The sequence below is a fragment of the Salmo trutta genome, chromosome 30, assembly GCF_901001165.1.
Source record: "Salmo trutta chromosome 30, fSalTru1.1, whole genome shotgun sequence".
NCBI classification, from domain to species: Eukaryota; Metazoa; Chordata; class Actinopteri; order Salmoniformes; family Salmonidae; genus Salmo; species Salmo trutta.
In genome coordinates, this window is record NC_042986.1 from 39185942 (window position 1) to 39204856 (window position 18915).

An 18915-nucleotide genomic window follows, 5' to 3' on the forward strand; every position below is an offset into this window, starting at 1 on the left:
AGAACTACAGATGGGAATCAAATACTTTTCCCATTTTTATTGAGTACATTGAAATGACAGCCAACCAAAAGTGTAAACCTTAATAATGACAAATGAAAACCTTGTGACTTTATTCCTTGTTATAACACTACAGTATTGTCATTAAATATTGTATTCGCAGCTTACTGATATCTAGATTGTAACCTAAACCCTTGTTCAGTTTTGAATAACTCAAGGGTATTTTATCATGGGCATTCATTTCACAACATTCAAATTTAATCTGCGCCTGATTTAATGATTAGTTGGTCTTTTAAAAAAATAAATAAAAATGGGTCTGTTTGGACCTCTAGAAATATAAATAATACCCTGTTTTCTGGAATGATACAGCTCTTCAACAGAAGGTAAGGTTGTGGATGCCATTCTACTTGTGAACTGGTGTTTGGACGTGAACAGGTTAGTCATTAAGATATCCCTATTATTAGCTATGTTACAATCATGTTTGTAGACTAAAACACAATATAGTCCATATACAAGTGTTTAAACCAAAAGTATACAGTTTTCAGAAAGACCAAGATCTACAAAATACCAGTAATATGGATCTTACTGCTTAGTCGAAAGTGACACAAAATGAAATTTTACTTTTGCCACTGCTTATATGCACAGTCCAACAAGGTTTATACAACAACTACACAGAAGTAGACCTAATACAACAAAATGGACACAGGTGCTGCTTACTTATCACAATAATTAAAATCACTGAATAATAATGGTCAATACAAAACACACTGGATGGCCTCAATTCATTTGCTTCCCAGGTTTAAAAAGGGGCAATCTGCAGTTGCTACATACATTTTTTTAGACTTGGAAATTAATTGATTCTTGAAGAATAACTTACAAATGCCTCATTAGCTTAGTTCAACTGTTGTACCCCATCAGAACCTAAAATAAGCTTGTTTTATGCCAATGTTTATAAACAAAGTAAATGTAAACAAACAATTTTGATCTCATAGTTGGTCAGTCCTTGAATCTATAGCTGTGACTAAAAGTTTGAGAGTGGTTAAATTTCTCCAGCCCTATATCCCTCAGCTGCAGATTGCCCATTTAAAAAGGGCAACTCCACCACTTCTCAACCTCATTATCTCCAGCACAATACCAGTGTTAACATATGTGAAATGGCACATTTCTATGTTTACTAAAAAAAAATTACGTAAAGTTCTACCCCATGACATCAAAAGTTAAAACATTTTAAAAACTTTTCAAACAGATTTGTAGTGACATGGGGAGCAAGAAACTCATTGCAGGTTTGGAAAATCACATTTTTAACTTTTAATCCACAGAAAAGCATTTTTTTTAGGACCTAATCTATTTAACCACAAATGCACACACTGAGGTTGAAAGTGGCGGAATTGCCCTTTTAAGCATCTCTACTAAATCACATCAACACCATGTCTCTCTGCCAGTCAGCTCTGTATGGGTGTGATGCCTGTCTTGAACTCAATCAGTGATGGCCTGTGAGCATTACACCAACTTCTTGGCCTCAAAGAAGCTCTTGAGGTGCTTCATCTGCCAGATGCCAGTGACGATGAGGATAAGCGTCTGAGCTATAGACCACCAAAGCACACGCTGGTTGGTGCTCTCACTTGTCATGCGGAACCGCTCCTCACGATACTGTTAAAAGAGATACACAGACAGTCACGAGAGCATTGAAAGACAAGGTCCTCACTATATTGTGAAGAGACAGTCACTAGAACATTGAAAGACAAGGGGAAGTCCGCACGATACTGTGAAGAGATACAAATCTGTGTTGTGGAATGTATGACATGTTTAAATACATTTCAAGATTTATTATCATATATGTTGTGGCTTAGTTATTCAACTCAAAATGTAGACTTTATCTTTCAACTCACCCGCTGATAGTTTTGCTCTTTCTGGATTTGTTCTACTTGGTCCAGTAATTGTCGAGCTCTTAATTGCAGCTCTGTGAGCTTGTCTTTTGCTGCGATTTCAGGGTAGTTGTTGGTATGTTCACCAACCTGAATATCCAGGTGGACTCTCTGTAAGATAGAACACAAGGTTATAATGTCAGACTTTTGTGTATGTGTGCCGTTCAGAGGGTGAATGGGCAAGAAAAAAGATGCAAGTGCCTTCGAAATGGTATGGTAGTCGGTGCCAGGCGCACCGGTTTGAGTGTGTTAAGAACTCCTTCGCTGCTGGGTTTTTCACGCTCAACAGTTTCCCTGTGTGTATCAAGAATGGTCCACCACCCAAACGACATCCTGCCAACTTGACACATCTATGGGAAGCATTGGAGTCAACGTGGGCCAGCATCCCTGTGGAACGCTTTCGACACCTTGTAGAGTCCATGCCCCGACGAATTGAGGCTGTTCTGAGGGCAAAAGGGAGAGGGGGGGTGCATCTCAATATTAGGAAGGTGTTCTTAATGTTTTGTATACTCAGTGTATTTACTGCTTTATGGAAGGTGTTTTTGTTGTTGTGAGCAGAACATTTTTCTGAACAACCCATTCTGTATGAGCAACACATCCTACTCATACCAGTTTGCCACCAGCAAACAGGGCCATCTTGGTGGAGTTGGAGTGCAGGCAGATCTGATGCTCGCCTGGTGTATGGGATGTGAAGGTGAACCTTCCATCTGACCCATACTGACGAGACAGGATGATCTAGAATAAGAAGGGTTTGGAGAGAAATAGAGACATGCCGATGAAACACACGTGGAGGCATTGTGTGCATGAAGATGTGATATTTAGATTTTTTTTTCTTGTGTATATGTATTGTGTGATGCAAAATGTATTGCCTCGTTGAGGGTCATTCAAGTTTTATGAATATACAAACTGTAGTGACTGTACACATTTGAGAGTGTGGTAACTTCATTTCTAATCTCTCATGGACTGATAACGTAAATTAAGCTAAATTGTTGTTCTGGGTTAACCCGAGATTACATTACATCTAATCTCTTTTCTCATTGATGGACTGACCTTAGTATCTGGATCTTTGATCTCCACATGCATTCCAAGGCCAGGGGTGGCTGGGAGGAACGATCCGGTCTGCTTGTCCCACAGCTGGGTCCTGTATTTCCCTAATAATAGAGAGATGACAAATAAAATAAATTTTTATGAAAGCTATTCCTCATATCCTCAATAGGTGACATACTCCCGTCTCAAACAACAATACACTGCACTGGCTCACCACATATTAAATCATCTCATCTTTTATAGCTAGCTCAAAAACTATTTTTTATTTATTAAGACCCATGTGATAGATATTTTTCATCCATCCGACAATGACAGACAGACATGCACTAACTGACTGAATAAAAATAGCCTATGAGCCAGAAGCAGCTAGCTAACTAGCTAGCTAACGTTAACCAGCTATAGCTAACGCAAAAAAAAAAAAATACCCATAGCTAGCTAACTTACCAATAACCATAGTTTCATCTGGAATTTCCTCTATAAAGCATTTTTTCTCCGTCTCCCCAATGTGAAAATAGAGAGCGTAACTTGGAGAGAGCCAAGCAAATAATATGATAATTCCGGCGCCAGGTACAGTGAGCATCATGTCAAAACAGCTTTGTTGTCACCATCAGCAGAGTCAGCGCAGTAGATGAATCGTTCGCGAACAAACGGTTCTTTTTGGACGGATCTCTTTTGGTAAACGTTGGGAACCGAACCGCATCGATGAAAGAGCCGTTCATTTAGTTCCCTGATTTGCATACTGCTACTACTGCTTTTTGAGCACAAAACAAAACGTTTTTCTGTAGATAATTTACAAAATAATGATCGAAAGAGGATGAATCCTCACTGCAGAAACAATAAATAGTGGGGAGAGAGCTTCAATCTAATCCGTTTGGGAGCCAAACGAACCGGCTCTTTTACGTGAACGGAGCCGAATGAGCCGGCTCACTAAAAAGAGTCCGAATGCCCATCACTAGTAGATGCAAGCAGCTGCTGCTGTACTTTTATTTTGAAACCCAGTCGGAAGTGTTTTTTTTTTTTTTTTTTTTAAACAGGATCACACACTACCCAGAATGCACTTCACCGAGACAGATTTTGGTGGTGTTATGAAACGAGGATATCTCGGCATCTACGAGTGCATTTTGCTGTGGGACATTATAAAGTGGTGTTTGGTTGTTGTAAAGAAAATTTGTCTGTGGCATTTAGCTACTTTTTTTTTCTGATTGAAAGATATCGTCATGGCTCAGTACAAAGCAGCAACAAGCGAGGCTGGAAGAGCCATGCAGCTGATAAAAAAAAAAGCTTGAAAGCGAACAACTTTCACAGCTGAAGGAGAAACTTGCTCAGGTCAGTCAACCTGTTAACGTTAGTTAGTTAGCTAAGTAACGTTAATATTCTTGCATATTCAATGCTTTCCAGTTACTGAAAGCCTTCAACGTTACAGCATTACCTATTTCCACCCCTCTTAACTATCTGAATGTCTCCTGCAGGACAACATGGTCAAGTCCAACATCAATTAAAGTTATTGGCTAAGGTGTATGTAAACCTCCGACTTCAACTGTACATCAGCTGCTCCACACCAGTAACTCTATGAACAACATTGGACAAAACGAGGAGGTGGGCAGAACCAAGCATGAACTAGTGAGATCCTGTTGACACTTTATAGCATTTATTTGCATATTTCCGTTAATAAGGAGCGCCTACTCTGAAGTGCCTATGTGCAATAACCAAATTCGTCCTGGCACTCTTTCTAAACAGATTCATTTATGTTTAGAAAATTTGACTAAGGGTAATCTACAAAACACAGTCAACTCTGTTACAGATTCTAGTTTTGGAAACAAAACAAAACTATGGACATAATGTTTCATTGATGAGAAAATTAGCAGAATGTCAGACAAAATCCATCTCTTCCCACTTCCGGCCACTGGGCTTACGCTCACCACCATATCTGGCAAACCGGATGCTTCACATTTACACATCCTGTGAAATATCCTGGCTCACCTTAGCCAAATACATTTAAACTCAGTTTTTCACAATTCCTGACATTTAATCCTAATAAAAATTTCCTGTCTTAGGTCAGTTAGGATCACCTCTTTATTTTAAGAATGTAAAATGTCAGAATAATAGTAGAGTGATCTATTTCAGCTTTTCTTTCATCACATTCCCAGTGGGTCAGAAGTTTACATGCCCTCAATTAGTATTTGGTAGCATTGCCTTTAAATTGTTTAATTTGGTTCAAACATTTTGTGTAGCTTTCCACAAGCTTCCCACAATAAGTTGGGTGAATTTTGTCCCATTCCTCCTGACAGAGCTGGTGTAACCGAGTCAGGTTTGTAGGCCTCCTTGCTCGCACACACTTTTTCAGTTCTGCCCACAAATGTTCTATGGGATTAAGGTCAGGGCTTTGTGATGGCCACTCCAGTACCTTGACTTTGTTGTCCTTAAGCCATTGTTCCACAACTTTGGAAGTATGCTTGGGGTCATTGTCCATTTGGAAGACCCATTTGCGACCAAGCTTTAACTTCCTGACTGATGTCTTGAGCACCCCCACAACATGATGGTGCCACCCCCGTGCTTCACGGTTGGGCTGATGTTCTTCGGCTTGCAAGCGTCCCCCTTTTTCCTCCAAACATAACGATGGTCATTATGGCCAAACAGTTCTATTTGTTTCATCAGACCAGAGGACATTTCTCCAAAAAGTATGATCTTTGTCCCCATGTGCAGTTGCAAACCGTAGTCTGTCTTTTTTTATGGCGGTTTTGGAGCAGTGCGCTTGCTGAGCGGCCTTTCAGGTTATGTCGATATAAGAGTTGTTTTACTGTGGATATAGATACTTTTGTACCTGTTTCCTCCAGCATCTTCACAAGGTCCTTTGCTGCTGTTCTGGGATTAATTTGCACTTTTCGCATCAAAGTACGTTCATCTCTAGGAGACAGAACGCGTTTCCTTCCTGAGCGGTATGACGGCTCCGTGGTCCCATGATGTTTATACTTGCGTATTATTGTCTGTACAGATGAACGTGGTACCTTCAGGCGTTTGGAAATTGCTCCCAAGGATGACCCAGAATTGTGGAGGTCTACAATTGTTTTTCTGAGGTCTTGGCTGATTTCTTTTGATTTTCCCATGATGTCAAGCAAAGAGGCACTGAGTTTGAAGGTAGGCCTTGAAATACATCCACAGGTACACCTCCAATTGACTCAAATTATGTCAATTAGCCTATCGGAAGCTTCTAAAGCCATGACATCAATTTCTGGAAATGTTCAAGCTCTTTAAAGGCACAGTCAACCTAGTGTATGTAAACTTCTAACCCACTGGAATTGTGATACAGTGAATTATAAGTGAAATAATCTGTCTGTAAACAATTGTTGGAAAAATGACTTGTGTCATGCACAAAGGAGATGTCCAAACTGACTTGCCAAAACTATAGTTTGTTAACAAAAAAATGTGTGAAGTGGTTGAAAAACGAGCTTTAATAACTTCAACCTAGGTGTATGTAAACTTCCAATTTCAACTGTACCTCAAAGAGGATTTGATCATCCCCACATGTGTGCTGCTGGACTGGTTATTCCTTGGTAGTTAATTACAGCTCTTCTTGATCTTAAATTGAACAATTATCTCTCTATTTTCCTGTACGTCGCAGTTAATTATCGCTCTGTGTTTTTCTTTTAGCATCACTGTTTCTATGACTTCATTGTGATGAAAGCTTGAGGCAAAAACATCAAACAAATGTGCGGTATATTGAAATATGTACATTTGTGTAAAAATAAATATGGAACTTTATTCTACCATAGGTCCACTCTTCAGCTTCGAAGTCGACAATGCCATTCGGCTGGTGAACGACGCCACCGTTGAAAAAGACAAGGTCATGATATCTGTATTTGTTTAATCACAATTAATATACTATTCAAGTGCGTTTTTTGTTACTTTTTTTAAATCAAATGTATTTGTCAGTGCAGCTTTAACACTGGTGAGCCTCCTTGCTATGTCGTAGTCTGACACAGGTAAAGCGGTGCTGAGGAGCTGGTATGAGAAGAACAAGCGCATCTTCCCTGCTAGTCACTGGGAGCCCTACGACCCGGAGAACAAATGGGATAAATATACCGTGTGTAGTATGTCTCTAACCTTAAAACACTGGCAATATCTATGTAGGAATATTATGATTGCTTTCTTACTTTTATCACGCTACAGTGCTGTGAAAAAGTATTTCCCCCTTCCTGATTTAATTTTTTTTTAACTTTGTTTCTCATCTGTACCTGAATTTCTTTGGATGGTGGCATGATGTCTTGCTTTTTGAGATGTTTTGGCCTACTTCACTTTGTCAGACCGGTTCTATTTAAGTGATTTCTTGATTCAACAGGTCTGGCAGTAACCAGGCCTAGGTGTGGCTAGTCAAATTGAACTCGGCTTTCCAAAAAATGTGATTAACCACAGAAAATTCATGATTTAACAAGGGGGAGGGGGAGGGGGGGCTATTACTTTGTCACATAGGGCCATGAAGGTTCGGATAGCTTTTTTCCCTTAATAATTAAAATGATCACTTAACTGCATTTTGTGTTTACTTGGGTTATCTTTGTGTAATATAAAAATGTGTTTGATGATCTGAAACACTTAAGTGTGACAAATGTGCAAAAAAATAAGAAATCAGGAAGGGTGCAAATACTTTTTCACAGCACTGTATGTGATTGGTATAGTAGGTTTTTATTTACGGCTCTCTGGCTGTTTCTGTTTATTTTTTTGTCTCTCATTTTCTCACACGCCCAAATTAATAATCAAAAGAATGTTGCATCAATTGCTAGATAGATTATTATCATGCCTCGTGGCTCATGATTTATAGCCGTCTTCAAACCGCAACAACAGGATTGCTTCATAGGCATGCTCCACATGACGACGAATGGGTGTCCGTTTTTAAAGTGCTGCATGCGTGGGCCTGTTCACTTTCAGTTAGTTCATAAAACATGTCAGAAATGGCTGAGGCAACTCGAAAATAGGCCTATTTAATAATTGTAGTGAAAAATGGTGTTATTAGGTAAAAAAAATGGATATGAAATTGGGAGGTTGATCGTAAAACGCGCAGTAATTTCTTGTTTTTCAGATCCGCTGAAAATATTGCCTTCAGGATCATTCTGGAGCCAGATTTTAGTTTCGTGTTTTACTATTAATGTATTTTTTACATTTTTATTTTTTTCACCTTTATTTAACCAGTTAGGCAAGTTGAGAACAAGTTCTCATTTATAATTGTGACCTGGCCAAGATAAAGCAAAGCAGTTAGACAACATACAACACAGAGTTACAAATGGAGTAAAACAAACATACAGTCAATAATACAGTAGAAAAATAAGTCTATGTGAGCAAATGAGGTGAGAGCAAATGAGGTGAGATAAGGGAGGTAAAGGCAAAAAAAAGGCCATGGTGGCAAAGTAAATACAATATAGCAAGTAAAACACTGGAACGGTAGATTTGTGGTAGAAGAAAGTGCAAAGTAGAAATAGAAATAATGGGGTGCAAAGGAGCAAAATAAATAAATACAGTAGGGGAAGAGGTAGTTGTTTGGGCTAAATTATAGATGGGCTACGTATTGTCAGATGCATTCTCCTTTCAGATGAATACATTGCATTAACTTTAAAACATTAGGTTACTCTTCATTGTTACTCCTCTACCTTTTTATTTAAATTCCCCAAAGTGTTGTTGCCTAAATCATGAAACCATAGTGATCTCTTTACCAATAACATAACAGTTCTGTTGAAGAAATATTCCCATTTGAAGTCCTATGAAAATATGTGATCCTATTTTTTTTTTTTTTAAATACAAATAAACCTTCCCTTGGATGCTGTCCACTGTGTTGATATAAATTAGATTATATCAACTTGATTTATTTATATTATTAAAAAAATATATTTTAATTTGTCCTTGTCTGTTGTTTTTAAGTGTCTTGAATGAGAATGTGGTTTGATTGGCTCTTGGAGATAATTTAAAAACAGAAGTTAACTTGCAGGTTGAGCTACCTGTGTTTTCTTTCCTCTTTAGCTTCAAGATACCACACCCATGTCTCTCTCACTCTCTCACGCGCTCACCCTGATGTGTCGGAGCGTCATAGTGTTCTTCATGCTGTACATACAAGGATCAACACCTATTGTGTCACAGAAAACGGATATACAGTTCGATTGGGGAGATGTTTGAGTCCAAGTGCTTTGCTTTAGGGCACTGCTATGTGTGCTTTAGCAGCATGCGGAGAGCCAAGCTCATCTTGCTCCAGGTCCTGACTCTGAGTCAGTACCTCTGGGCCCAGGAGGACCTAACAGCCATCTCACCACAGGACTGCAGTCTGGAATGTGTCCTGAAGGTGAGCCTCCACACACACACAGTAATTAAGCCTCTGTCACTACCTGACTTTCTTTATCGTTCACAAAATGTTTGGCTAATTTTCACTGCTATTGTTGAACACTGAAGGGTAGGAATCAGACTGGGTTATTAGGAAAGGGGGATACCTAGTCAGTTGTACAAATGAATGTATTCAACTGAAATGTGTCTTCCGCATTTAACCCTCTCTGAATCAGAGAGGTGAGGGGGGCTGTCATAATCAACATCCACGTTTTCGGGGGCAGAACGACAGATTGCTCAGGGGCAGAATGACAGATTTTTAGCTTGTCACCTTTCAGTTACTGGCCCAATGCTCTAACCAGTAGACTGTGACTTGTACCAACAAAGTTGATTTGATTTAAGGAAATAATCTGGCAGCTGCAAAGTTTCCTGCACCTCAGATGAGGAATACTGAAAGGTAAAATGCTTTGTTTTCTGCCGCTATACACTTACTTTACAAATCGTGTTGTAAAGAGTTCTTGACAATCCTGATATGTCATGTTTACTACATGCATAATATACATTTTCTGGTAAAGAAAAAATCTAAAATATTACCAAGGTAACTGACCAGCGAAGGCCTGTGACATGCAGGATTAAAAAAAATTGGGCTAAATTAAGGACAGCATCTTTAAGTGGATTACAGAAGTACAAAATGATTAATCCCAGTAAATAGTCACTGAAGAGTAGATTTAAAGTAGTACAGTGATTGACCGTGTGAAGTTTTGCCCTAGTACACTATGTATATTTCTCCCATCTGATTTAGGAAGTGATATATGCCATTAACAAGCAGATGCTTTTATCCAAAGTGATTTACAGTCATGCATGCAAAGGTAGTAGGCAAGATGGTGGCCTTTAAGCCTTTAACCTACCTAGTATACCACCTACCTGACAATTGAGAGCCTGGGCTCTCTGGCTGTTTCTGTTTTCTCTCATTTTCTCCAGCTGTGTGTTGTTCTCTCTTAGACTAGCAATGACTCCTGAGTACACAGCCTGAAGGAAATAATGAGAACATTGGGCTCCTCTCCTCCACCACTGTGTTTACCTGTTCACTGTGTCACATACAAGTCCTTTATGCATACCCTGTCCTCTCACACACCATCTCAGGGGGGTCCAGGATGTGAATACTGCAGAATCAGCAGAGAAGATGTTGGAAGAACCCTAGGCATTTCCTCTGTCGAAGCATTTGGAAGTAAGTGTGTTTCAGACTGGTCTGACTAAACCGGTTCTCATCCTACAGAAATTATTCACACGTCTTTTACTTTTTTCCACATTTTGTTGTGTTACAGCCTGAATTTAAAAGGGATTACATTGAGATGTTGTGTCACTGATCTATACACAATACCCCATAATGTCAAAGTGGAACATTTTGACAAATTAATAAAAACATTTCAGCTGAAATGTCTTGAGTCAAATATTCAAACCTTTTGTTGTGGCAAGCCTAAAATATCCTTGATGTTTCTACAACTTGATTGGAGTCCACCTGTGGTAAATTAAATGTTTTATTTAGCTAGGCAAGTCAGTTAAGAACAAATTCTTATTTTCAATGACGGCCTAGGAACGGTGGGTTAACTGCCTTGTTCAGGGGCAGAACGACGATTTGTACCTTGTCAGCTCAGGGATTCAATCTTGCAACCTTTCAGTTACTAGTCCAACGCTCTAACCACTAGGCTACGCTGCCGCCCCCGATTGATTGGACATGATTTGGAAAGGCACACACCTATCAATATAAGGTCCCACAGTTGACAGTGCATGTTCGTAGAGCTCCGAGACAGGATTGTGTCGAGGCACAGATCTGGGGAAGGGTACTAAAACATTTCTGCAGCATTGAAGGTCTCCAAGAACACAGTGGCCTCCATTATTCTTAAATGGAAGAGGTTTTGAACCACCAAGACTCTTCCTAGAGCTAGCCACCCAGCCAAACTGAGCAATCGGGGGAGAAGGGCTTTGGTTAGGGAGGTGACCAAGAACTCGATGGTCACTCTGACAGAGCTCCAGAGTCTTTCTGTGGAGATGGGAGAACCTTCCAGAAGGACAGCCATATCTGCAGCACTCCACCAATCAGGCCTTTATGGTAGAGTGGCCAGACGGAAGCCACTCCTCAGTAAAAGGCACATGACAGCCCGCTTGGAGTTAGCCAAAAGGCACCTAAGGACTCTCAGACAATGAGAAACAAGATTCTTTGGTGTGATGAAACCAAGATTGAACTCTTTGGCCTGAATGCCAGAAGCCAGAACAACGACACTAAGCACACAGCCAAGACAATGCAGGAGTGGCTTCGGGACAGGTCTCTGAATGTCCTTGGGTGTCCCAGCCACTCAAGGAACCAATCGAACATCTCTGGAGAGACCTGAAAATAGCTGTGCATTGATGCTCCCCATCCAACCTGACAGAGTTTGAGAGGATCTGCAGAGAAGAATGTGAGAAACTCCCCAAATACAGGTGTGCCAAGCTTGTGGCATCATACCCAAGAAGACTCAAGGCTGTAATCTCTGCCAAAGGTGCTTCAACAAAGTACAGTGTAAAGGGTCTGAATACTTATGCTACTGTTCAAAAGTTTGGGGTCACTTAGAAATGTCCTTGTTTTTAAAAGAAAAGCATTAAAATAACATCAAATTGATCAGAAATACAGTGTAGACATTGTTAATGTTGTAAATGACTATTGACCTTACAGTGAAATGCTTACTTACAAGCCTTTAACCAACAATGCAGTTTTAAGAAAAATAAGTGTTAAGTAAAAATGGAGGTAATATGTACATGTAGGTAGAGTTAGTCAAGTGGTCTGAATTGTTTAAATGAACTGTGTGTGTATATATCTCTATCTCACTGTATAATAAACACCACTTTAAAATACAGCTGTGTGTTCTATGTTAATCATATCTATTATTATTATCATCAATTTCCCAGGTTGTGTTCCGTGTTAATCATTCCTATTATTATTATTATTATCATCAATTTCCCCAGGTTGTGTTCCGTGTTAATCATTCCTATTATTATTATCATCAATTTCCCCAGGTTGTGTTCCGTGTTAATCATATCTGTTAATCATATCTATTATTATCATCAATTTCCCCAGGTTGTGTTCCGTGGCCATGTTTTGTCTTTCTGGGTGGACAGAGCTCTGATGTGTGCCAGCATTATGTCCATGCTCCACACGATGTGACTGTAGAGTTCGTAGCTGATGAGAACACTAAATATGACACTATCGTTGTCTCCTGGCAACCCAGCCAGTTTGGTAAGGGCAAACATAAGATAAACATTTTCCTGTAATCATCAATCGTCTACTGTAGATCCAATGTAGTGGTCATTATAATTTGGTTGTTTGTGATGTCACTCAAATGGAATATGAATTCATAGAATGAAAAGTTACAGGCCTAGATGGTACCAATCTGAATTTAAAGTAATAATGGTGACTGTCATCGTGTATTGCCATAAAAATTCTTTTTGGACAATGCATGCATTCATGTTAATGAATAGTTTTACCATGCAAACCTGTGTATGTTAACTCACTCACTCTTTACTGGCCTTGTCCCTGTGTTTGTTCCAGGGATCTCGTTCCTCAGAGGGTTCCAGGTCTCCCTTCAGGCCTTGGGAGGATCTCATATGGCCTGTCAGCTTTTTCTTTTTCAAATCAATATTTCTCTCTCTGCCTCACATGCCCAAACGGTAGGACACTTTGCTAACATGACACCATTCCCCCAAAATTTGTCAGAATCTTTTTTCAAAACACATCTATGAAAAGGTGGATAAAACCCAGTACAACCTCAATACAGAACTTGTATATACTATTTTTCACTGAAAGGTAGTGAAAGGAAAGCTACTGAAAAGTGAAACTGTTTTAGGGTAAGAATGATAGACATTATTAGACCAGTAAAGCAGGGTTTGTCTTGTCAAGATTCCTACAACGTCTAATGATGTTTATTGGGTGTTGTAGGTGTACCAGTCAGACACCTTCTCCCGTCTAACCCTGGGGGCCCAGTATGCTGTCACTGTGATGGCCCTGCCAGTTCCTGAGTTGTGGGATCAATTCTATCACAGCACAATGTTCTCCACACGCAGTAAATCTTCCTTCTCAATATACAGTACCACATCAATGGAACACAAGAACATTGTTCACTAACACTGTTGGCTTCATCTATGACAAATGTTTTTTATTTTGTAAATTTACAATCAACCATAATAAATAAATAAATTAACCATAAATAAATCAATAAATAAAAAATAAATTTAAAAAAAGCTAATCTATTATATATAATGTGTGAATTCCCTTGCTGTTTTGCAGCATGCCCAGAGAAAAACGGACTTGAACATTGCAAGAAAGGTGAGAAATAAAACTTTGCAGCGTTTTAATGTTTACAATCTTATGAACCGTTCTCTGTACGGCATTGGTTCATTTTGTTTGTAAATGTTTTTGTTTTCTGTTATAGATTGGTACCCAAAACATATAGAAGTTCAGCAGGAAGAGCATGACGTTATTGTGACATTCAACCTTGCTCCCCCACGTTTTGAAATCGACCGATACTTCTCATTATGTTACGGAGAGGGGCGGCAGGGAGGAGGTGGCCTGAAGAGATACATCATTAAACCTGTGAGTGACGGCTTTTGATCGACTATTTTACGTGTCTACGTGGAGAATGATTTCTACCTTTTTTTAATTGTTACTTTCTTTAGAATCCCACAGAAAACAGAACTCACTACAGTTATCATCTGCAAGGCCTGATGGTAGGGTTTAACTACACATGTGAGGTGAGTCATTGATAATGTTACACAACTTATACTCTATACAAACAAAACTTGTAGTTCCAGCCTACGTTTCCATAAATATATATATTTTTTTTAATCACAGATTGCAGTTGATGAGGTAGACGCTGTAAGAAAAACATTCAATGTTCAAGTGATGCAGATTAAGCACGGTATGTTCCAATCAAGACCAACAAGTTCTACAAATTCTTGTAGATATTTTTTGCTGTGTACTTAGCATAGGTATGAGAGATTTTTTTTGATTGGTTTATTTTATTTTCCGTGTCATACACCAATTGGTATGGCCTTAATACACTGCTTCTTTAAGTACGTGTGCACAGAACTAAATGATATGCAGAATGAATCATAAAGTATGGCCATAAATCACCTTGTCATATTATACAAACAATACAATTCTCCTTCTCCCCTAGGCTTTGAAAATAAATTGGGCAATGTCAAAAACTCCCTTTCTGAAAATGAGAAACAGTGTAGTGTGTATAACAGTATAGAGCATATCCAGCTATTTATACTGAACAAAAATATAATCACAGTATGTAAACTGTTGGTCCCATGTTTGACGAGCTAAAATAAAAGATCTCAGAAATGTTCCATACGCAGAAAAAAGCTTATTTCTCTGTTTTTGCCGCAAATTTGTTTACATCCCTGCTAGTGAGCTTTTCTCATTTTCCAAGATAATCCATCCACCTGACAGGTGTGCCATATCAAGAAGCTGATTAAAGAGCATGATCATTACACAGGTGCACCTTGTGCTGGGGACAATAAAATGCCACTCTAAAATGTGCAGTTATGTCACACAACACAATGCCACAGATGACTCAAGTTTTGAGGGACTGTGCAATTGGCATGCTGACTGCAGGAATATCCACCAGAGCTGTTGCCAGAGAATTGAATGTTAATTTCTCTACCATAAGCCGCCTCCAACATCCTATTAGAGAATTTGGCAGTACGCCCAACCGGCCTCACAACCGTAGACCACGTGTGACCACGCCAGCCCAGGTCGTTTTAGAGAATTTTAACGTATGTCCAACCAGCCTCACAACCGCACACCATGTGTAACCACGCCAGCCCAGCACCTCTACATCTGGCTTCTTCACCTGCGGGATCATCTGAGACCAGTTACCTGGATAGCTGATGAAACTGTAGGTTTGCACAACCAAAGAATTTCTGCACAAACTGTCAGAAACCGTCTCAGGGAAGGTCATCTGCGTGCTTGTCGTCCTATTCAGGGCAGGCTGGAGAAGTGTGCTCTTCATGAATGAATGAATCCCGGTTTCAACTGTACCGGGCAACTAAACACAATTTAATTTTATATATGGCAATTTCAATGCACAGAGATACCGTAACGAGATCCTGCGGTCCATTGTCGTGACATTCATCCATCGCCATCACCTCATATTTCTGCATGATAATGCACAGCCCCATGTCGCAAGGATCTGTACACAATTCCTGGAAGCTGAAAATGTCCCAGTTCTTCCATGGCCTGCATACTCACCAGACATGTCACCGTTTGAGCATGTTTGGGATGCTCTGGATCGATGTGTACGACAGCGTGTTCCAGTTCCTGCCAATATCCAGCAACTTTGCACAGCCATTGAAAATGAGTGGGGCAACATTCCACAGGCGACAATCAACAGCCTGATCAACTCTATGCCAAGGAAATGTGTTGCGATGCATGAGGCAAATGTTGGTCACACCAGATACTGACTGGTTTTCTGATCCACGCCCCTACCTTTTTTTTAAGGTATCTGTGACCAACAGACACATATCTATATTCCCAGTCATGTAAAATCCATGGATTTCCTTATGAACTGTAACTCAGTAAAATCTTTGAAATTGTTGCACTTTGCGTTTTATATTTTGGTTCAGTGTATATAGTTTATCTTGCTCCCCTCAGACCCACCTCCCACTGCCACTCCATCCCTGACCCTGCTGCTCCCTGTTGGCGTTGCCCTGGCAGCCATGATAGTGGTGTTATTACTGGCTGTCATCTGGAAGAATCCCAGGCAGATTAGGAGGAAGACGGAGATAAATCCAGGTCGGCATTTTTACATTTCACTAACGATACCAATGTTTTCTTTGCGTGTGCAGGTCAAACAAAGGTTTTCCTCTGACAAGAACATGGTAATACAATACAGATTTTTCTGTGGTTTTCAGAAATAATCGAGCAATATCATGGCAAGAATGGGAACGAGGAACATGTGTCACTGACCAGCAGGTTAACTCCGCCTCGACTACTGATTTGCTACAGCAGCGATGACGGCCATGCCCACGTCCGAGCGGTAATGCAACTAGCAGTCTTCCTGCAGCAGCACATGGCAACACAGGTAACACAGGAAGGAGAATATCAGTACGACAGAATGTTGTGCAACGTTTAATTCAACACAAACGGTACTGTACTGAACGACCAGTTGAAGAATGTTGTGATTATAGTGGCCCAGAGAGTGATTGTGTATGCCATGTTGGACGTGATTTCAAATGGTCACATCCATATTGATCAAGCCACCCCTCGCCACACCCACCAAACAGGAGCAAACGTTCCTCAAAGGCTGTTGAAGAATGGTACACACTGTTTGGGGAGGAAACCTGTTATTCTGTTCAAACCGTTATGAAACAGCAATCTTTGATCCGAATGGAATGCACCCCTGCCCTGGTTTGTGTCAAATAAATATAAAATAAACAATTATTGGTTGAAATTGCATTTTAAATGGATAAATGTAAATGTTATTTATAATATCTTATATTATTTGTATTATTATTTCTTGTTGTCTGTTGCATTGTTGCGCCAGGTGTTTCTGGACCTGTGGGATTCTCTAAGCTTGGCAGAGGAGGGGACCATGGGATGGCACTGCAGAAGGATCCAGGAGAGTGACTTTGTTCTGGTCGTCTGTTCTCGGGGAATACAGAGGCGGCCAACGGAGAGAGATGCGGGGGAAAGCAGAAGCTCCGCTGCAGCTGTAGTATCCCTGATGGGAGAAGAGCTTGGCCGTGCCAAAGCCAAGGGGAGAGACATCTCCAAGTACATGGCTGCCATATTTGAGTACTCTGAGGAGAAGGACATCCCTGCCGAGCTAGGGTTTGTGTCACGCTACACCCTAACTAGAGACTTGCCTTTGCTCTTCTCCCACATCCACGGTGTGGCCCTACATAAACCTGGGGGGTATCTGAGAATAGAACACATTACAGAGGAGGGTTACACCAAACTGCCAGCCGGTGCTGCTCTACAGTGGTCTATATATGAAGCTGGCATGGCATTGACTAATCATCAGGAATCATGTGATGAATGGGAAGGTAAATCTCAAGACAATCATGTGGAATGTGTGTGAGCATCCCAGTTGGGCCCTGCACTGCAAACTCCGGGGCAATTGACTTATGACGACTGTATTACCAGTATTATTAAAACACTTCTTTCCAAAGTGGTCCTCGATGGAGAACTATTCTGTGACTACTGAGCCGCGATAAGCTTTTAAAAATGGCCTTGCTTATACAATATGTTAGGAGGATTATATTATTGGTGTGTTATATGTGCTGTAGTTAGGGTTGGCCATGGGCTATGGTGGATCATTTTAGATTCCATACAAATAATCTGAGAATAACACCAGACACAATCTATACATTTTGATTAGATGTTTTGGGATGTAAATATTTTGGTGATTAAATTACCACACTAACATATCACACAAGCAAACACCTGAGGCTGTCCAGATCTCTACACCTGATGTAGATGGGAAATAATGTTTTAAAATGGGGAAATATAGGCTGAGGAAATTCTGATTGTGAAAATGTTTGATGCCATGCGATCTTAATTAACTAAATACAAAATCCAGATGTATTTGCTTCTGTCACGGGATAATATTTATTTACATGAATGATCTGTATGTAGAATGCTATAGCCTGATCAGTCGCTAGTGGTCGCAGTTTTACCTGTCTATTGAAGGTCTCACTATCTGCAGGCTAGGATATAAACTAAGAGATAGAATATAAACTAATTTGACAGTCATTTTATTCAGTCCAGAAAAGAGGTTGAATCAAATTAATATAGTTTTTATTTGCAATAGGCTACATTTTATGTTATTCCATATGTTATTTAATGAAGAAATCCCATTCCGGGAAACAGGATTTTGATTGCCTTGACAGTTGAATAGGTTTTCTCATCTCCGTTCTGCTAGCAGCAGGAAATTATGCCGGACTTTTTTTCTCTCAAAATAAGAGTCCCCCCTGCAAAGACATGCTAAACTTTGGGAAAATCGATTTTTGAAGCACTCTAGTGCAGTGAAACTTGTTGCACAGCATTGCAACAATCTAGAAAAACTAGATATACCAGCATTTATTTTGAAAGTTTACACAAATACTGGTATGTTCAACTCTATTTAAATAGAGGGGTATGAAGAGCTCCTGGATGTGTATGAGAGTCCCCCTCAAAGCCTGAACATATTTGGTTAGTAGAGACCCTACTGAGCATTTTCCATCAAGCTTTTTTGTTGTTGCTATAGCCCAATGTGTAATACGCTGTATTCAGTGACGACCCGTCATTCAGTCTGCCCCACCTGTTTTGAGATCCACATCTTTTGCACAAAAAAAACCCAAATGTTTTGGCGGGGGAGGGGCTTGCATGTTATTTGGGCATTAATATGTGTCACATATCAGTTTGCAAACAATGTAAAAAAAATAATAATGTAAATAATTAATTTAATAAAGCCACATACAACCACGGTCTCTTGTTTGTTTTCTTGAGTAAGGCAGCTCCAAAATGCAGGTGTTTCAATCCAGCTCAGTGCTTTCTGTGGTGGTGGGGCGGGCCAGCAGAAAATAGGAGCATTGCGCAGTGATTGGCTCAGTATTCTGTCACTCATCG

The 18915-nt window shown here is 40.0% G+C and overlaps 2 protein-coding genes across 5 annotated transcripts; one reads left to right on the forward strand and one right to left on the reverse strand.

Moving 5' to 3' along the window:
* Nucleotides 1–22: 22 nt before the first annotated feature.
* Nucleotides 23–3604, reverse strand: LOC115168659 (transmembrane emp24 domain-containing protein 4). The gene is made up of 5 exons (XM_029724129.1): nt 3414–3604; nt 2973–3073; nt 2532–2657; nt 1887–2033; nt 23–1647 (listed from the first exon to the last, which is right to left on the reverse strand). The coding sequence occupies exons 1-5, from the start codon at nt 3550–3552 to the stop codon at nt 1498–1500; spliced, it is 663 nt and encodes a 220-aa protein (XP_029579989.1). The 5' UTR covers nt 3553–3604; the 3' UTR covers nt 23–1497.
* Nucleotides 3605–4005: 401 nt separating this feature from the next.
* si:ch211-207e14.4 (interleukin-17 receptor D) lies at nt 4006–18771 on the forward strand. 4 transcript variants are annotated; one of them, XM_029724123.1, is made up of 15 exons: nt 4006–4295; nt 4439–4589; nt 6740–7050; nt 8973–9288; nt 10410–10494; nt 12379–12537; nt 12850–12968; nt 13237–13360; nt 13585–13623; nt 13730–13890; nt 13974–14048; nt 14149–14215; nt 15958–16098; nt 16218–16387; nt 16850–18771. In XM_029724123.1, the coding sequence occupies exons 4-15, from the start codon at nt 9118–9120 to the stop codon at nt 17384–17386; spliced, it is 1848 nt and encodes a 615-aa protein (XP_029579983.1). In that variant the 5' UTR covers nt 4006–4295; nt 4439–4589; nt 6740–7050; nt 8973–9117; the 3' UTR covers nt 17387–18771. The 4 variants fall into 4 exon arrangements, with proteins under 4 accessions (XP_029579983.1, XP_029579982.1, XP_029579985.1 ...); XM_029724122.1 differs by having other exon boundaries at nt 4439–4565; XM_029724125.1 differs by lacking the exon at nt 16850–18771 and having other exon boundaries at nt 4439–4565; nt 16218–16768.
* The last annotated feature ends 144 nt before the right edge of the window (nt 18772–18915 follow it).

What these genes read in the sequence shown, in the direction of transcription:
- si:ch211-207e14.4 (XM_029724123.1), top strand. Translation starts at nt 9,118, where the DNA reads ATGTTTGAGTCCAAGTGCTTTGCTTTAGGGCACTGCTATGTGTGCTTT. An exon ending in GTCTGGAATGTGTCCTGAAG is followed by an intron (nt 9,289 to 10,409) that starts GTGAGCCTCCAC and finishes ACACCATCTCAG; the next exon opens with GGGGGTCCAGGATGTGAATA. An exon ending in GAAGACGGAGATAAATCCAG is followed by an intron (nt 16,099 to 16,217) that starts GTCGGCATTTTT and finishes TGTGGTTTTCAG; the next exon opens with AAATAATCGAGCAATATCAT.
- LOC115168659 (XM_029724129.1), bottom strand. Translation starts at nt 3,552, where the DNA reads ATGATGCTCACTGTACCTGGCGCCGGAATTATCATATTATTTGCTTGG. An exon ending in TGTTTGCTGGTGGCAAACTG is followed by an intron (nt 2,034 to 2,531) that starts GTATGAGTAGGA and finishes TCTATCTTACAG; the next exon opens with AGAGTCCACCTGGATATTCA. An exon ending in AAGAGCAAAACTATCAGCGG is followed by an intron (nt 1,648 to 1,886) that starts GTGAGTTGAAAG and finishes CTCTTTTAACAG; the next exon opens with TATCGTGAGGAGCGGTTCCG.